The sequence below is a fragment of the Dendrobates tinctorius genome, unplaced genomic scaffold (genome assembly GCF_039654945.1).
Source record: "Dendrobates tinctorius isolate UK_male_01 unplaced genomic scaffold, ASM3965494v1 ptg000449l, whole genome shotgun sequence".
Taxonomy (NCBI): Eukaryota; Metazoa; Chordata; class Amphibia; order Anura; family Dendrobatidae; genus Dendrobates; species Dendrobates tinctorius.
Window position 1 is genome coordinate 904,879 of NW_027362111.1, and position 19,251 is coordinate 924,129.

The 19,251-nt window shown below is 52.1% G+C and overlaps 1 protein-coding gene across 4 annotated transcripts in view; it reads right to left on the minus strand.

Annotated features, from left to right (window-relative positions):
- The window catches only part of FANCD2 (FA complementation group D2), a 204,465-nt gene that overhangs the window by 73,664 nt on the left and 111,550 nt on the right, over positions 1–19,251 (minus strand). For all 4 annotated transcript variants that reach the window (XM_073564320.1, XM_073564318.1, XM_073564319.1 and 1 more), the window contains exons 27-32: positions 15,888–16,000; positions 15,637–15,801; positions 15,426–15,536; positions 8,199–8,327; positions 7,687–7,805; positions 7,490–7,600 (exon numbers count right to left, since the gene is read on the minus strand). In XM_073564320.1, coding sequence (XP_073420421.1) covers positions 7,490–7,600; positions 7,687–7,805; positions 8,199–8,327; positions 15,426–15,536; positions 15,637–15,801; positions 15,888–16,000 — 748 coding nt within the window. The remainder of the gene's footprint in view (positions 1–7,489; positions 7,601–7,686; positions 7,806–8,198; positions 8,328–15,425; positions 15,537–15,636; positions 15,802–15,887; positions 16,001–19,251) is intronic.

Sequence of the window (19,251 nt, forward strand, 5' to 3'; positions counted from 1 at the left end):
GGTTGCAGCTGATGGCCACCCTGGAACTCTTCCGGCCCGTGTTCACCAACCGTCCTGGGAGGACGGAGTTAGCGGTTCATGAGGTGGACACCGGGAATCACGCCCCATTACGGCGAACACCTTATCGGATCTCTGAAACGGTGCAACAAGTCATGCGCCAAGAGATCGATGAGATGTTAAGGCTGGGGGTGATTCGACGGTCAAAAAGCGCGTGGGCTTCACCTGTAGTCCTCGTGCCTAAAAAGGATCGAACCACCAGGTTCTGCGTGGACTACAGGGGGCTCAACGCCATCACAACCTCTGATGCCCACCCGATGCCGCGCATCGAGGATCTGCTCGAGCGGTTGACAAACGCCAACTACATATCCATCATGGATTTGAGTCGGGGATACTGGCAGATTCCCCTGAGCCCTGAGGCGCAGGAGAAATCCGCCTTTATCACCCCCTTTGGACTGTACGAGTCCACGGTCATGCCCTTCGGCATGAAGAATGCCCCTGACACTTTCCAGCGGATGGTCAACCACCTGCTTCGGGGACTGGAGGAGTACGCGGTGGCGTACTTAGACGATATTGCCATCTTCAGTTCCACCTGGGAGGAACACCTTCAGCACCTCCAGGAGGTGCTCAAGCGTCTTCACCAGGCAGGCCTGACCATCAAGCCGGGGAAGTGCCAGATAGGCATGCGCAAGGTCCACTACCTGGGGCACCGGGTAGGCGGGGGTTCCATGAGTCCGGAGCCAGAAAAAGTGGACGCAATCGTGTCCTGGCCCACCCCCAGGACCAAGAAGCAGGTGAAGTCCTTCTTGGGCACTGCAGGGTACTATAGGCGGTTCGTACAGGACTATAGCGCCCTTGCCAAACCCTTGACTGACCTCACCAAGCAGAGGCTACCCCAAACAGTCAACTGGACAGATGACTGTGAGGCGGCTTTCCAAGCTTTGAAAGCAGCCCTGTGCAACTCTCCAGTGTTGAGAGCAGTCGACAGCAGTCGCCCGTTTCTGGTACAGACCGACGCCAGCGAGTTTGGCCTCGGTGCTGTGCTTAGCCAGGTCGATTCGGGGGACCAAGAGCACCCCGCGTTGTATCTGAGCCGGAAACTTTTGCCGAGGGAAGTGGCATACTCGACCATCGAGAAGGAGTGTCTGGCCATGGTGTGGGTGTTGAGGTAGGGCTAAATTAACCCTTCACGGTTGAGCCAGTGATTTCCAAATTAATTTACAGGGCGTTGCTAGCAACTGGGAATGACCACACGGAGACGGGGGTCTCTGTACGGGAGGATCGAGGCAGATCACTGAGCCCCTTTACTGAATCTCACATTACATAGCATTCTACTTAATTATGCAAAGTATACAGCTACCAATAGAATCGTAATACATTTAAGCCAATAGTATTGCAAGAAAATCGGAATATGTCCCCAGCTGTGTGACGTAGAATATAGAACAATAGCGCATTCTTTTAGGGTCTCATCTCATATCTCATATCTTGTACAAGCTGGAACAGTCTGGTTTCATAACAGCCGTGAACTTTCATCTAGTTAAGTTACAAAATTTAACTCATAAACAACAAGATGGCAACGCAAGCACAAAAATGGAGTCTGAAGAACAAGATGTCCAGTACATCTGAATACTGTACTTCACATAGGCACTGCAGCGTTTGCAGCCCTACCTGTACGGTCGTGCCTTCACGGTGGTAACTGACCACAACCCTCTGAGCTGGTTGCACACAGTGTCCGGAACCAATGGAAGATTGCTCCGCTGGAGCCTTGCCCTTCAACAGTACGACTTTACTGTAAAACACAGGAAGGGCAGTGAAAATGGCAATGCCGATGGGTTGTCCCGCCGGGGCGAACCCGCTGAGGTGCGCATGGCCGATTACCGAGAGGTAATGCCTCCTTAGCGCCCTCTTAAGGGGGGAGGTGTGATGTACAAATGTCTGCAAAATATGTTTTCTGTTGGAATGTGCTAGAAATCTCCCCTTCCCTTCTGAGTTACATGGCACACTGAAGCTATAGCAGTGCCTACCCTCCCCCAAGTGTTATCACCTCTCCAGCTAGCAATAGGATACTTCCTGCTATCACCATTTGGCTCCTCTTCAGAGCGGGAAAAACTTCTTTGTTTGAAACGAATAAAACTATGAGAGACTATACCATAAGAACCAAATATCCTAGAGATATGAAAATCACATTTTTGTAATCCGGGCAGTCACAGCGTCGCTGCCGTGGTTCTTGCGAAGCCTAATCCTTTCAGAACCTGAGATATGTGTTCCAGCTAAACGGTGTATCAGAACTACTGCATATTTGGTCTTGAATTATTGTACTCAACAAATCACAACCAATGATGCCCTATATGTGTCTGTGCGGGCTGCCCCCACGGAGTTATGATTAGTATAAGTATTCTAGTGTAATTCTAAATCCAAAAGGGAGAGGTGGGATTAACCCAGCATGCATCTCTCCGTGATGTCACATAGCAAGTCTATAAAGCATTTCCTGGACAAAACCAGCTCAGAACAGCTGCAGCGTCCGGGCTGACAAGAACTCAGATGAGCGGAGAAGTGCAGCTCCGCCTCCACCCCCCTTAAAACCACATGGGATGCCTAACAACAATATGGAACTGTGAGTGTAATCTCTTTGTTTTCTCCACTTTTATTTTATACCTGTACTGTACATATTTTAGGTCTCAATTTTATAGCAACTTTTATCTGTAATCACTGTCCTCTTTCGGAAAATAAATGAAATTATTTAGATCTGTCTCTATGCTCTAAGAATCGAACTATACGCCTTTGTTAGATAATCGCTACTAATTCAAGGGGTTTGCCACGGACCCTCTTAATTTAACGCTGTGAATTAAGTAACCGTGACTGGTGGCAGCGTGTTGTGTACGGCTATTGCGGCTTGCTGGCAGTTTAGAAGGGTCTTATATTGCTGAATAAGGGGCTGCAGCCACAGCATTGATAATTCCCTTACTGCAGAAGCCTAATTGCCGGTTCACAACAGGCAGCCCGTCCGGCGACTAATTATCCTAGGTGCAGTTCCCTGACTGACCTGAGGGTAAGGGGGGCGCTGGAGAGCTGCGAGTTCCAAAGTGGAACTGAGAAAGTGGGATATACATAAATCCCCGCAGTACTTGGAAGATTGATAGCAGTGGTGGGGCATCCAAATTAAACTCCCCCTGCGGCAAATTGTAGAGCGAGATTAGCTTGCTGGATATTTTTGGTCACATGGTGCCAGTGGTGGGATAACTAAGATAAGCCCCAACGGTGCCTGTGATAGCCGTGTGCTGGCAGTGTGTCTCGTCCCTCCGTCCGCTGATACACCCGTGTCAGTGGTGGGACTGTGACATAGTGGTGACACAGGGTCCGCTGTCCGTCGCGTTTTGGTGGCAGCGGGACCCCCGTTAGTCGCCTCCGTAAGTGGACGAACGGCTGTGGGCTGTTCGTCACAGGATGCATCACGCATAATGCAAACCCTTTACAACGCCTTGAAAGACGGTATAATGAACTATAAGGAAAGATGGCAGTGATGAGGATTACCTCCAATATGATTGTTCCCAACTTCTGACTGAAGAAACAGCTACTCCACCAAATGTCAGTGAGAACCCACTCCCAAATCCTGATCTGGTGTTATACACGGATGGTTCAAGATATGCTGACGAGTTTGGTAGATTCCACACGGGATACGCTGTTACCACAGAGGACACTGTAGTGCACGCAGCTGCACTCCCACCCTCACAGTCAGCACAAGAAGCAGAACTCCAGGCTCTGTCTACTGCATGTACTTTGGCCAAGAACAGACGGGCTAATATATACACGGACTCACGGTATGCATTTGGTATTGCTCACGATTTTGGGGCTCTATGGGCCAATCGAGGGTTTATTACTACTGCCGGAACCCCAGTGAAAAATGCTGAAGCTGTTAAAACCCTCATGGACTCGATCAAATTACCTACTCAGGTGGCCATTATCAAAGTTAAGGCGCACGGTCCTAGGAACAGTCCACAGACTGTTGGCAACGCATATGCAGATACGCAAGCAAAAGCCGCCGCTCTCTTACCCGTTGAACCAACTATGGTGACCACACGCTCTCAGCGTAAACAGTTACAAGAAGCACTGACCCTACAAGAACCTGATGATCTACAACAGACTGAAGTTTTCTGTCGGACCCCGCGAGACCGCTTAATGACGATGCAGAGAATGTGTCCAAAGAGGTGAAGCAATGGAAGACTGATGGGGCACGTATGGATAATGGTCTCTGGAAAAAGGACCAACTCGTGTGTCTCCCTAAGCGGATGTACCCTGCTATTGCCACATGGGCACATGGACCTACACATCGAGGAAAAAATCAGGCCCTCGCACTGGTGCAAAAATTCTACTGGGCCCCGGTTCTCCAGTTGGCCGGAAGCATTCCCTGTTACCAATATGACTGCAAAGACCACAGCGAAGAAACTGGTGATGGAAGTTATATGCAGATATGGGGTTCCAGAAGTTGTTGAAAGTGATCAAGGTCCGACCTTTTCTTCTCATGTGTACCAAAAAGTTCTGACAATGCTTGGATCCACTGTAGCCCTCCATACTCCGTACCACCCACAATCCAGTGGGAAAGTTGAGAGGCTGAACGGCACACTGAAGGGACAATTGACCAAAATGATGCAGGAGACTACGGCTCCATGGCCAGAGCTCCTACCCATTGTACTATACCATATTCGTACTACCCCTATTACAAAATATGATTTGTCCCCATATTAGATATTGTTTGGTGCTGGGCCCCCAGTTGCGAATTTCCAGCCTCAGCAGTTATCAGAAGAAACTGACCGTGCTGTTCAATGTGTTATTCTGCTTAGTAAAGATCTTGCTAACACCCATGCTCTAGTTTTCTCTTCTTTTCCAGATTCAGCAGAAACCGACACCTGTTATAACCTGAAGCCTGGTGGTTTGGTAGTCGTGAAGAGACATGTCAGGAAGCACGGACTAGAACCCTTGTATGACGGTCCCGATCAAGTCCTCCTCATCACCCAACAAGCCAATAGCAAATAAAGGGGCATAATGTTTTGGTTTTCCGCATTTTCCATATTACTATTGGTAGAAGTTAAAAGTTAAAGTTAGAAGATATTCAAAGACTCAGAGATAAATACGATAAACACAATGATCGTAATAAGGACAGTTGGTGGTCAGACACCTTCTCCTTTCTCAATCCAGCCAATTGGTTTAAGGGAATTGGGGGCTGGATAGCTGGGATCTTACAGAGCTTGTTACACACCGCTGCCTGTATCCTTTTTGTATATGTGATACTAAAACTTGTTCTTTGGTGTATTTCTGCATGTATTAGGAAATTCTGCACTAAGACAGCTAATGATGATACCAAAGGTGTCGTTGCCCCTGCTTTTCTCTACCGATCTCAAAAGGCTACTTGATGAAGATGTTGAAGCCAAGCACATGGCTACCTGCAAAAGATCTCCATCGCCGTTATCAAAAATTGTTATTCGTAAATTGTAGCATACAGGGGGATGGGTGCGCTGCGACAGCCATGACTGATAACACAGCATCAGTCATGTGAAGACCAGTACCCCTCGAGCTTATGGCTTGGGATAGCACCTCTGATGCTGCATATATGTTAACAAAATTTATCTAGGGGGGACTGTGAAGTACAGTATTCAGATGTACGGGATATCTTGTTCTCTAGGATCCATTTTTGTGCTTGCGATGCCATTTTGTTGTTTACAAGATAAATTTTGTAATTAGGTGAAAGTTCGCAGCTGTTATGAAACTAGACTGTTCTAGCTTGTACAAGTTATGAGATGAGACCCTAAAAGAATGTGCTATTGTTCTATTCTCTACGTCACGTAACTAGGGACATATTCCGATTTCCTTGCAATACTATTGGCTTATAAAGTGAATGTATTACAATGATGTTATTGGTAGCTGAGTACTTTGCATAATTAGGCAAAAGATTATAAAAGAAGTGACTAAAATAAAGGGGACTGGTGATCTGCCTGGATCCTCCTGTACAGAGACCCCTGTCTCCGTGTGGTCATTCCCAGTTCCTAGCAACGCCCTGTGAATTAATTTGGAAATCACTGGATCAATCGTGAAGCGTTAATTTAGCCCTCCCTAAATAGCTACCCCGACACTAATCACCATGAAGCACGTGGCCATCATACCGTTCAGGAAGGAAACGGGTCCTGTATCTAGAGGTGATCGTACTAATCACTATGGAGCACGCGGCCATCATACCATTCAGGAAGGAGACGGGTCCTGTATCTAGAGGAGATCGTACTAATCACCATGGAGCACACGGCCATCATACCGTTCAGGAAGGAGACGGCTCCTGTATCTAGAGGAGATCGTACTAATCACCATGGAGCACACGGCCCTCATACAGTTCAGGAAGGAGACGGGCCCTGTATCTAGAGGAGATCGTACTAATCACCATGGAGCACACGGCCCTCATACAGTTCAGGAAGGAGACGGGTTCTATATTTATAGGTGATCGTACTAATCACCATAGAGCACACGGCCATCATACCGTTCAGGAAGGAGACGGGTCCTGTATCTAGAGGTGATCGTACTAATCACCATGGAGCACACGGCCCTCATACAGTTCAGGAAGGAGACGGGTTCTGTATCTATAGCTGATCGTACTAATCACCATAGAGCACACAGCCATCATACCGTTCAGGAAGGAGACGGGTCCTGTATCTAGAGGTGATCGTACTAATCACCATGGAGCACACGGCCATCATACCGTTCAGGAAGGAGACGGGTCCTGTATCTAGAGGTGATCGTACTAATCACCATGGAGCACACGGCCATCATACCGTTCAGGAAGGAGACGGGTCCTGTATCTAGAGGTGATCGTACTAATCACCATGGAGCACACGGCCATCATACCGTTCAGGAAGGAGACGGGTCCTGTATCTATAGCTGATCGTACTAATCACCAAAGGAGCACACGGCCCTCATACAGTTCAGGAAGGAGACGGGTTCTGTATCTATAGCTGATCGTACTAATCACCATAGAGCACACGGCCATCATACCGTTCAGGAAGGAGACGGGTCCTGTATCTATAGCTGATCGTACTAATCACCATGGAGCATGTGGCCATCATACCGTTCAGGAAGGAGACGGGTCCTGTATCTAGAGGTGATCGTACTAATCACCATAGAGCACACGGCCCTCATACAGTTCAGGAAGGAGACGGGTTCTGTATCTATAGCTGATCGTACTAATCACCATAGAGCACACGGCCCTCATACAGTTCAGGAAGGAGACGGGTCCTGTATCTAGAGGTGATCGTACTAATCACCATAGAGCACACGGCCATCATACCGTTCAGGAAGGAGACGGGTCCTGTATCTAGAGGTGGTCGTACTAATCACCATGGAGCACAGAAGAATTAGACACAACGATCAGATTGGGAACGTTAGGTGTGTTTGTTACATTGTAAATATCGGAAACTTGGAATCTGTGGGAGAGAAGTGATGGCGGGCGACATACCGGACCTGTTCATCTACATCCAGGGACGCGTCACACTCCTTTATTCTATCTGTAAATACAGCCAGTGCCAACTTCAGCAAACTACTGTTCTCTGCCTGCAAAAATCCATTCCTGCAGGATGACAGAGAGATAGAAAAGCCTCTGTATCTGACCCCCGACATGGTAAAGACCCCAAATAGAAATTCATTCCAACATACCAGGCAAAGAGTGTGTGGAAAACCTGCAGAAGTAAGTGGTAGCAGGTAGCCATATACTGCTGCTCCTTCACGTCAATCCCCGGAGCGTCCACAACACCGTGATTCTCTGTCAGGAGCATCTGCTGACGGAAACGACAATCATTAACTGCACCGGACGAGGCCACTACAGATCGTGTAAAACTACACGCCGTCCATCCGCCATCATCTATAGCCCGGCTCACACAGGACTCATCACATCTACAGGACTAAACACCCAGTAATGGCCACGGCTCACTACAGACCGGCCATACAGCAATCCCAATAACACCCCGATAGCAGTCATTGTGAATATTAATTCTTATGATTGTGGCGTTTGGGCAGCATGGTGACCGCTCTGGGCTCCAGGTGGAACTCAATATTTCCTCTCATACTGAAAATTGACTGCAGTCCCTGGGGCTGGGGAGTGATGACAATCTCTCATTGTGTATCTGCCAAACATCTCAACAGCTCATCCCGAGATCAAGGGTCAGAACCTGGAAATAATTGTGCATGTTCTCCACGTGGTTACACAGCGCGGGCAGTAGTCCTACGAGCACTTGTGCCATGTCCTGTGGCCTCCTCTGCTGGAGATGTGAGAATTCTGCGCTCCTCGTGTCCTTCACCTACATAAAAGAGAAATGTCAGAAGCAGCAAACCAGAAACCTTGTCAAAATGTGTCTACAGCCTCAGCCCGGACCGCGGGGGGGTCCACAGCCGCCTCAGCCCGGACCGCGGGGGGGTCCACAGCCGCCTCAGCCCGGACCGCGGGGGGGGTCCACAGCCGCCTCAGCCCGGACCGCGGGGGGGGTCCACAGCCGCCTCAGCCCGGACCGCGGGGGGGGTCCACAGCCGCCTCAGCCCGGACCGCGGGGGGGGTCCACAGCCGCCTCAGCCCGGACCGCGGGGGGGGTCCACAGCCGCCTCAGCCCGGACCGCGGGGGGGGTCCACAGCCGCCTCAGCCCGGACCGCGGGGGGGGTCCACAGCCGCCTCAGCCCGGACCGCGGGGGGGGTCCACAGCCGCCTCAGCCCGGACCGCGGGGGGGTCCACAGCCGCCTCAGCCCGGACCGCGGGGGGGTCCACAGCCGCCTCAGCCCGGACCGCGGGGGGGTCCACAGCCGCCTCAGCCCGGACCGCGGGGGGGTCCACAGCCGCCTCAGCCCGGACCGCGGGGGGGTCCACAGCCGCCTCAGCCCGGACCGCGGGGGGGTCCACAGCCGCCTCAGCCCGGACCGCGGGGGGGTCCACAGCCGCCTCAGCCCGGACCGCGGGGGGGTCCACAGCCGCCTCAGCCCGGACCGCGGGGGGGTCCACAGCCGCCTCAGCCCGGACCGCGGGGGGGTCCACAGCCGCCTCAGCCCGGACCGCGGGGGGTGCCCACAGCCGCCTCAGCCAAGACCGTGGGGGGGGGGGTGCCCACAGCCGCCTCAGCACGGACCGCGGGGGGGGGGGGCCCACAGCCGCCTCAGCCCGGACCGCAGGGGGGCCCACAGCCGCCTCAGCCCGGACCGCGGGGGGGGCCCACAGCCGCCTCAGCCCGGACCGCGGGGGGGGGCCCACAGCCGCCTCAGTCCGGACCGCGGGGGGGGGGCCCACAGCCTCTTGCTTGGTGCTGGAACATACAGCGGCCGTAATTCTGTGCTTTACAGACGCGAGAAAGACTAATCACTGATCGGTAATTGGGGATAAGTCATGGAAGCTCCTTATCCATCACCATAAAGCAGAATAGCTAAGGATTTTTTTCTGTTTGTAACAACGTTTGAACAAAACCCCCAAGTAAGGACCGGTCTAAGACCCATTAATCAATGATGAAATCCTTCTTGCTGTGGTTGTTAATCGTTACTGTCAGTTTTGAGTTAATGATATGCTTGTGCCCCGGGGCGGCCTGTGGGGGTCTTCATGTGGTGCTCTGCATATAATTATGGTGGAGGTTATCCTGATATTCCTTTAAAAAAAAAAAATCCACCGCGCCATCGCAGTAGCAGCTATCAGTGTATAGAGAGGGGATCCCATAGCTGCTACTGAACCCGGCGTCACCATCTTGGAGGAATTTTTTTTCTCTAGCAAGATGCTGACGCAGTATGGGATCACCTCTCTATACACTGATAGCTGCTACTGCGCAGGCGCGGTGGATTTTTCTTTTTAAAGGAAAATCAGGATAACCTCAACCATAATAATTATATGCACAGTACACATGCAGAGGAGGCGGCAGCGCAGGAGCCACGTCCGCCGCCTACAGGAGGGGTTTGGTATTTTTTCTATAATATATATATATATATATATATATATATATATATATATATATATATATATATATATATATATCATTCGTTATGTAAACTAGGGGGCGGGGCAGTGAGGGATCAGTGACCAGTAAGAAGCCACATTGGTGTACTCCTAATCAGAGCACCACATGAAGCCCTCGCCTACAGCCATGCCCCCACAGCCCCGGAGCACCAGAGTCTCAGTAACTGAAAACTACAAATCCAGATTCCACAACAACGACGGATTTCATCCCCAGGTATCAGTGTAACGACGCCGACCTGACACTGCCTGTAGTCACTGCGCACAATCCTGCTGATGCTGACCTGACACTGCCTGTAGTCAGTGAGCAGAATCCTGCTGATGCGGACCTGACACTGCCTGTAGTCACTGAGCTCAATCCTGCTGACACCGACCTGACACTGCCTATTGTCAGTGAGCACAATCCTGCTGATGCGGACCTGACACTGCCTGTAGTCAGTAAGCACAATCCTGCTGACGTCGACCTGACACTGCCTGTAGTCACTGAGCACAATCCTGCTGATGCGGACCTGACACTGTAGGCACTGACCACAATCCTGCTGACACCGACCTGATACTGCCTGTAGTCACTGACCACAATCCTGCTGACACCGACCTGATACTGCCTGTAGTCACTGAGCACAATCCTGCTGACGCCGACCTGACACTGCCTGCAGTCACTGAGCACAATCCTGCTGACGCCGACCTGACACTGCCTGCAGTCACTGAGCACAATCCTGCTGACGCCAACCTAACACTGCCTGTAGTCACTGAGCACAATCCTGCTGATGCCGACCTGACACTGCCTATAGTCAGTGAGTACAATCCTGCTGATGCGGACCTGACACTGTAGGCACTGACCACAATCCTGCTGATGCCGACCTAATACTGCCTGTAGTCACCGAGCACAACCCTGCCGACGCCGACCTGACACTGCCTGTAGTCACTGAGCACAATCCTGCTGATGCGGACCTTACACTGCCTGTAGTCACTGAGCACAATCCTGCTGATGCGGACCTGACACTGCCTGTAGTCACTGAGCACAATCCTGCTGATGCGGACCTGACACTGCCTGTAGTCACTGAGCACAATCCTTCTGATGCGGACCTGACACTGCCTGTAGTCACTGAGCACAATCCTGCTGATGCGGACCTGACACTGCCTGTAGTCACTGAGCACAATCCTGCTGATGCGGACCCGACACTGCCTGTAGTCACTGAGCACAATCCTGCTGACACCGACCTGACACTGCCTGTAGTCAGTGAGCACAATCCTGCTGACGTCGACCTGACACTGCCTGTAGTCACTGAGCACAATCCTGCTGATGCGGGCCTGACACTATAGGCACTGACCACAATCCTGCTGACACCGACCTGACACTGCCTGTAGTTACTGAGCACAATCCTGCTGACCTGACACTGCCTGTAGTCACTGAGCACAATCCTGCTGACCTGACACTGCCTGTAGTCACTGAGCACAATCCTGCTGACCTGACACTGCCTGTAGTCAGTGAGCACAATCCTGCTGACGCCGACCTGACACTGCCTGTAGTCAGTGAGCACAATCCTGCTGACGCCGACCTGACACTGCCTGTAGTCAGTGAGCACAATCCTGCTGACGCCAACCTGACACTGCCTGTAGTCACTGAGCACAATCCTGCTGACGCTGACCTGACACTGCCTATAGTCAGTGAGTACAATCCTGCTGATGTGGGCCTGACACTGTAGGCACTGACCACAATCCTGCTGACACCGACCTGACACTGCCTGTAGTCACTGAGCACAATCCTGCTGACACCGACCTGATACTGCCTGTAGTCACTGAGCACAATCCTGCTGACCTGACACTGCCTGTAGTCAGTGAGCACAATCCTGCTGACGCCGACCTGACACTGCCTGCAGTCACTGAGCACAATCCTGCTGACGCCAACCTGACACTGCCTGTAGTCACTGAGCACAATCCTGCTGACGCTGACCTGACACTGCCTGTAGTCACTGAGCACAATCCTGCCGACGTCAACCTGACACTGCCTGTAGTCACTGAGCACAATCCTGCCGACACCGACCTGACATTGTCTGTAATAACTGAGCACAATCCTGCTGACACCGACCTGATACTGCCTGTAGTCACTGAGCACAATCCTGCTGACCTGACACTGCCTGTAGTCAGTGAGCACAATCCTGCTGACGCCGACCTGACACTGCCTGCAGTCACTGAGCACAATCCTGTTGACGCCAACCTGACACTGCCTGTAGTCACTGAGCACAATCCTGCTGACGCTGACCTGACACTGCCTATAGTCAGTGAGTACAATCCTGCTGATGCGGGCCTGACACTGTAGGCACTGACCACAATCCTGCTGACACCGACCTGACACTGCCTGTAGTCACTGAGCACAATCCTGCTGACCTGACACTGCCTGTAGTCAGTGAGCACAATCCTGCTGACGCCGACCTGACACTGCCTGCAGTCACTGAGCACAATCCTGCTGACGCCAACCTGACACTGCCTATAGTCACTGAGCACAATCCTGCCGACGTCAACCTGACACTGCCTGTAGTCACTGAGCACAATCCTGCCGACACCGACCTGACATTGTCTGTAATAACTGAGCACAATCCTGCTGACACCGACCTGACACTGCCTGTAGTCACTGAGCACAATCCTGCTGACGCCGACCTGACACTGTCTGTAGTCACTGAGCACAGTCCTGCTCACACGGCAATTTTAGGGCTGGTGGATTTGGAGTGTAATGCTTCTGATAGGAGCTGATGTCCCAGGAAAGAAGTTTTGGCATTGACCTGAACCTAACGCTTGCTTTTAGGAATCTGGAAATCCATTGAATTCTTGTGAGATCACAATCATAAAGGTCCCAAAGCGGATACCTGTACTTGAGTGATTGCAGATCGCCTCCTTTCAGGCTCGTCCTGGAAGACTTGGAAAACAAATGTAGCTGGTACATCGTCCTCCTCTAAACCTGAGCCACATAGGAATCTACGCCACGTCTTCCATTTATTTTTGGGGTTTCCATTTTCAAACTTTTCTGCAGCATAGAAAAAAGGGGCTACCTGCATCACTCATGATGGGTCCTACCTCAGAACCGCCAGGATTAGAGCAATTGGAGGGAATGTCTTGGCCAGTCTGAAGTCCCATTTGAGCAAGAAAGCATCAACTAATGCGAACCCCTTGGTTCCAGAGGAACAAGCCTTCACTTCCCTGCCTTCTGTCCACAAACAGATCCATTTCCGTATCCCCCCCCACCTTGGCCCACGATCCACTTGAACACTTTTATTCAGTGTCCTGAATTATTTTTTTTGGAGGTTTTGGAAGCAGTAACTTCAGGTATTTCCATTTTACTGCTGATGGGAACACATTTTTCCAGTCAGGTTTTTTCCACTCCCATTTTATGGGTGAAGGAACCTTCTCTTTAACCAGAAAAGTTTGACATTTACGATGTGCTAGTTCCCCCAACATTATATCGTGTACGGACCTAGGTGCCTTAGGCTCCTCCATATTCTGTGGCCCGAGTGGCTTTAATCAGCTTGTCCGTGTCCTCTCCTGGAAAACAAGACCGTCCTGATCCATCCGAAGATGAGGAGGAGAGTTTTCTTCACAATTGTCAAACAACTCATCATGGAGGACCCTGGCGCTTCTCACCTCTTCATTCCTTTGGGTGGTTTAGGGTCTTAAGGTAGTTTTTACCCTCATCTTTTGTAATCAATGTAAATTCAGAGGTTACTGAGGTGAATTCTTCACAAATCATTTTCTCTATACTTGGCTGGCATCATGGCTGACCCACCAGCTTAGTAATTTGGCTCTACACAGGCTACATTCCTAGTGCTTCATTTCGACAAAACTTTCTAGGCCTGGCCTATAAGATAAACACAATACCCCAAATAAAAAGGTGTACATCACAGGTGGCATACCCTCAGGAGACATGGAGTACCGGATGTGGAGGAGGAGATCTTCAAAGTGATGTCCTCAGGAGGCTGTTGGTTTGTCCATCCTGAAGATCAAGGAAACACGAGCCGCTATGCCCAACAAAGTAACCACGCTCTGGGTCACTCCACGCTGTCACCCACGAATAGACAAAAGGGCACCTTGTGTACATCACCCTTCAACTAGGGCAACCTGCAGTCATCCCCAGGACTCCCAGTCATTTGTCACACCCCATGACTGCACATTCCAGGTCCCTCGGGGGCCGCCCGGACGGCTCGTCAGCTTCACTGAAAACACACCACCATCTTGTTGCAGTAAATAAGGTATTCGGGAGCGTTGCAGCACTCCATACAAACTGTCTGCCCAGAGGAAGCGAACGAGACAAGGTCTGGGCAAGTTGTCAAGATCCCGTCTGTGGAAAAACACCAGGGTCTAAGATTACTCTTCAAGGACAAGAAACCACTGATGCGATGGTACAGACTCCACATCTTTATGTTACTGGTTTCCGATCTCTCTCTCTCTGGAGTGCGGAAATGTATCAAAGGAAAATATTTAATCAGCAAATTGTACAGAGCGTGGTGCACAGACTGCAGTGCACAGACATGGAAAAACACCAGGGTCTAAGATTACTCTTCAAGGACAGGAAACCACTGATGCGATGGTACAGACTCCACATTTTTATGTTACTGGTTTCCAGTCTCTCTCTCTGGAGTGCAGACATGTATCAAAGGAAAATATTTAATCAGCAATTTGTACAGAGCGTGGTGCACAGACTGCAGTGAAAAGCGTAGCACAATGTAGATATAGATCATCAGACATGCATGCAGCACAGTAACAAGGCAGGTGTGGAAAGACACTGCACAATAAGAATGGACATAGAGAGAAGTGTAAGAAAGAACCATGTAAGAAAGAACCATTAATCAACAGAATACAAACCGAAAAGAAATGTGAATGCCGTCAGTGTCTGGTGACCGCCCAGGAGGGTCGCCGGACACAGGGGGGGATGGAGGGTCGCCGGACACAGGGGGGGATGGAGGGTCGCCGGACACAGGGGGGGATGGAGGGTCGCCGGACACGGGGGGGATGGAGGGTCGCCGGACACGGGGGGGGATGGAGGGTCGCCGGACACGGGGGGGGATGGAGGGTCGCCGGACACATCGCTGGACACAGGGGATGGAGGGCCGCTGGACATATCGCTGGACACAGGCGACATTTACATTTCTCTTTTCTTCAGTCACGTTGTATCTTGCTCCCTGATGAGAAGCATTAACCCTTCACTGCAGCGTGTGTACATTACACATCTGTATGCACAGTATGGTGTATCGTCTATACAGCGGTACGTTTGGTAGCAGACAGGACTGCGCATGTGGATATGGGCTATACACGTAGCGACACCAGCGGACACAAATACAGACTGGTTACTCCTCATACACGTATACACTGATCACCACTATAGAGATACATGTGGTTATTATACACCGTGATGGCAGCAGGGTCACCTTCGGCAGCAGCGCTCTCCTTGTGGGTGAGAGGAGGTGGTCAGCTTTGCGGGACAGGTCATCCAAGAGATAGGCGAGCTCCGCTGCTCCCAGCTGCACCACTTCTGTAGCCTGCAGGACACAGAATATATGGGCACACTGTACAGACCACCAGGGGTTGTAGAGAGGGCAAAGGAGCGCGGCCATTGCGGACGGCACACATCTGCTTTACCTTTGTACACATATCAGAATCCAGCAGTGAGCGCGTTACGAGGCCGCTCTGCAGAACCGCAAACACGTCCACATCCAGCTCCCGAAAGAAGGCGCGGAAGCTGCTAAGACACCCGGGGGATCTGCTGCTCTCACACCCGGGGGATCTGCCGCTCTCATCCTTCTCCTGGAGAGTGAACAACACAAGACTAAACACTGACAACATTACCCCGCGGGGCAGAAAGCCTCCTAGTGGCCTGTAGGGCCGGCTACCTTGTCAGTAGGGCTTTTCCTCTGTGTCTCCACCGGCACAGAGTCCAGCTGCTCCTCCACCTGCGAGGCTTCTGTGGCGGAGCTCTTCCCATCCTCCAGTCGCCGCTTCTTTCCTAAATATATAAAAGTTGCATTAATTAAAGACGTCAGCTGAAGTAGAAAGCTCCCTCCCTGCACCGCGCATCCTCGGATCAGACACGGTGCGGCGGCTCCCTCCCTTCACCGCGCATCCCCAGATAAGACATAGTCTGCGGCATCGTACTTCCTTGGATCAGACATGGTGGGGATGCATGTTCCCAGATGAGACATGGTCCACGGCACCCTTCCTACACCACATCATGAAGTAAAAACGCTTGCGATCCTAGATCAGACACGTCGCGGCAGCTCCTTCCCTGCACTGTGCATCACCGGATCAGACACGGTGTGGCAGCTCCCTCCCTGCACTGTGCATCACCGGATCAGACACAGCGCGGCAGCTCCTTCCCTGCACTGTGCATCACCGGATCAGACACAGCGCGGCAGCTCCTTCCTAGCACTGTGCATCACCGAATCAGACATGGTGTGGCAGCGCCCTACCTGCACCACACGTCCCCGGATTAGACATGGTGTGGCAGCGCCCTACCTGCACCACACGTCCCCGAATCAGACATGGTGTGGCAGCGCCCTACCTGCACCACACGTCCCCGAATTAGACATGGTGTGGCAGCGCCCTACCTGCACCACACGTCCCCGAATCAGACATGGTGTGGCAGCGCCCTACCTGCACCACACGTCCCCGGATCAGACATGGTGTGGCAGCGCCCTACCTGCACCACACGTCCCCAGATCAGACATGGTGTGGCAGCGCCCTACCTGCACCACACGTCCCCAGATCAGACATGGTGTGGCAGCGCCCTACCTGCACCACACGTCCCCAGATCAGACATGGTGTGGCAGCGCCCTACCTGCACCACACGTCCCCAGATCAGACATGGTGTGGCAGCGCCCTACCTGCACCACACGTCCCCGGATCAGACATGGTGTGGCAGCGCCCTACCTGCACCACACGTCCCCGGATCAGACATGGTGTGGCAGCGCCCTACCTGCACCACACGTCCCCGGATCAGACATGGTGTGGCAGCGCCCTACCTGCACCACACGTCCCCGGATCAGACATGGTGTGGCAGCGCCCTACCTGCACCACACGTCCCCGGATCAGACATAGTGTGGCAGGGCACTACCTGCACCACACGTCCCCGGATCAGACATGGTGTGGCAGCGCCCTACCTGCACCACACGTCCCCGGATCAGACATGGTGTGGCAGCGCCCTACCTGCACCACACGTCCCCGGATCAGACATGGTGTGGCAGCGCCCTACCTGCACCACACGTCCCCGGATCAGACATGGTGTGGCAGCGCCCTACCTGCACCACACGTCCCCGGATCAGACATGGTGTGGCAGCGCCCTACCTGCACCACACGTCCCCGGATCAGACATGGTGTGGCAGCGCCCTACCTGCACCACACGTCCCCGGATCAGACATGGTGTGGCAGCGCCCTACCTGCACCACACGTCCCCGGATCAGACATGGTGTGGCAGCGCCCTACCTGCACCACACGTCCCCGGATCAGACATGGTGTGGCAGCGCCCTACCTGCACCACACGTCCCCGGATCAGACATGGTGTGGCAGCGCCCTACCTGCACCACACGTCCCCGGATCAGACATGGTGTGGCAGCGCCCTACCTGCACCACACGTCCCCGGATCAGACATGGTGTGGCAGCGCCCTACCTGCACCACACGTCCCCGGATCAGACACGGCGCGGTGACTCCCTCCCAGCACTGCACATCCCCGGATCAGACACGGCACGGTGACTCCCTCCCTGCACTGCGCATCCCCGGATCAGACACGGTGGGGCAGCTCCCTTCCTGCACTGGGCATCCCTGGATCAAACACGGTGGGGCAGCTCCCTTCCTGCATTGCGCATCCCCGGATCAGACACTGTGGGGCAGCTCCCTCCCTGCACTGCGCATTCCTGGATCAGACACTGTGGGGCAGCTCCCTCCCTGCACTGCGCATCCCTGGATCAGACACGGTGGGGCAGCTCTGTTATGATTGAGTCACCGCAGGAGGCAAAAATAGAAATGCTAGCTAAGTCCAGAAAACCAGAGAAGTTGGCAGCTATCGGATTGCAGACCCCTGAACCTATCAACACAACTAGCAGTAGCCGTGGGGGGCTCCTACGATGCCCTAGGCCCCTCGATCACAGCCGGAGAGATACATAGGCCTAAAGACAGAAAGGGAAATCTAAACTGCCCCAGAGCAGACCCCAAAGTAAAAGGCAGCCCCCCACATATAATGACGGTGAAGCAAGAAGAAAGAACAAAACAGACAGAAAGATAGACTGAGCAAAGATGGGGCCTGCAACTATCTAGATAGGAAAGGACAGGAAGGCTGCTGTCTGCAATCTGTGAAAAACCCTATGAAAATAAGAGCCAACCAACTGACAGTAAAAAAGGCCCTGAAGACGCTAGGCTTCAAAAAAGCTATGTCAGTACTCAGGAATATTCTGCAGACAGAGCAACAGGCAAAAGGAGATTCAGCTCACCCCAGCAGGGAATGGCAGAATCCAGAAAAGCAAGGAAAACAAAACACTAATGCAAAAAGGCAAAGCAGAAATCTTAGCATTAGATGAGCAGGAATCAGACTGGTTTCCTAGAAGTCCACAGAGAAATCACCCGCAGGCCAGAAGGGTGTCGGCAGCCTTATATCCAGTCATTAACTCCACTCAGCCAGTCATCATCATCAGCCCCAGGTGTTTGACAATCAGGCTCACTACCTTTCTTCACCAGAAGAGGGAGTTCCTCGGGACTCAGTAGTGAAGGGGAAAATGAACTCAACACAGCTCCCTCCCTGCATTGCGCATCCCTGGATCAGACACGGTGGGGCAGCTCTCTCCCTGCACTGCGCATCCCTGGATCAGACACTGTGGGGCAGCTCCCTCCAAAGTTCCCGGAGTAAAGTTTCCGGGCATGCGCACCAGGACTGTGGAGTCGGTAAGCCAAACCTGCGACTCCGACTCCTCAATTTCCCTTCCACCGACTCCACGACTCCCACATATATTGCTTATATTTATTTATTGCAGTACAATGTGAACATCAGACATTTAATCATTTCTATGATCCAATAATCAAGATATTTAGATAGATATTCTGTTCTATTTATTGGAATACAACTTTAGGACACAAAACTGTAATAAATTGTAATTATGTAATACACTGTATAATATCGATTACATACATACGGTACAGACCAAAGTTTGGACACACCGTCTCATGCAAAGAGTTTTCTCTATTTTCACGACTATGAAAATTGTAGATTC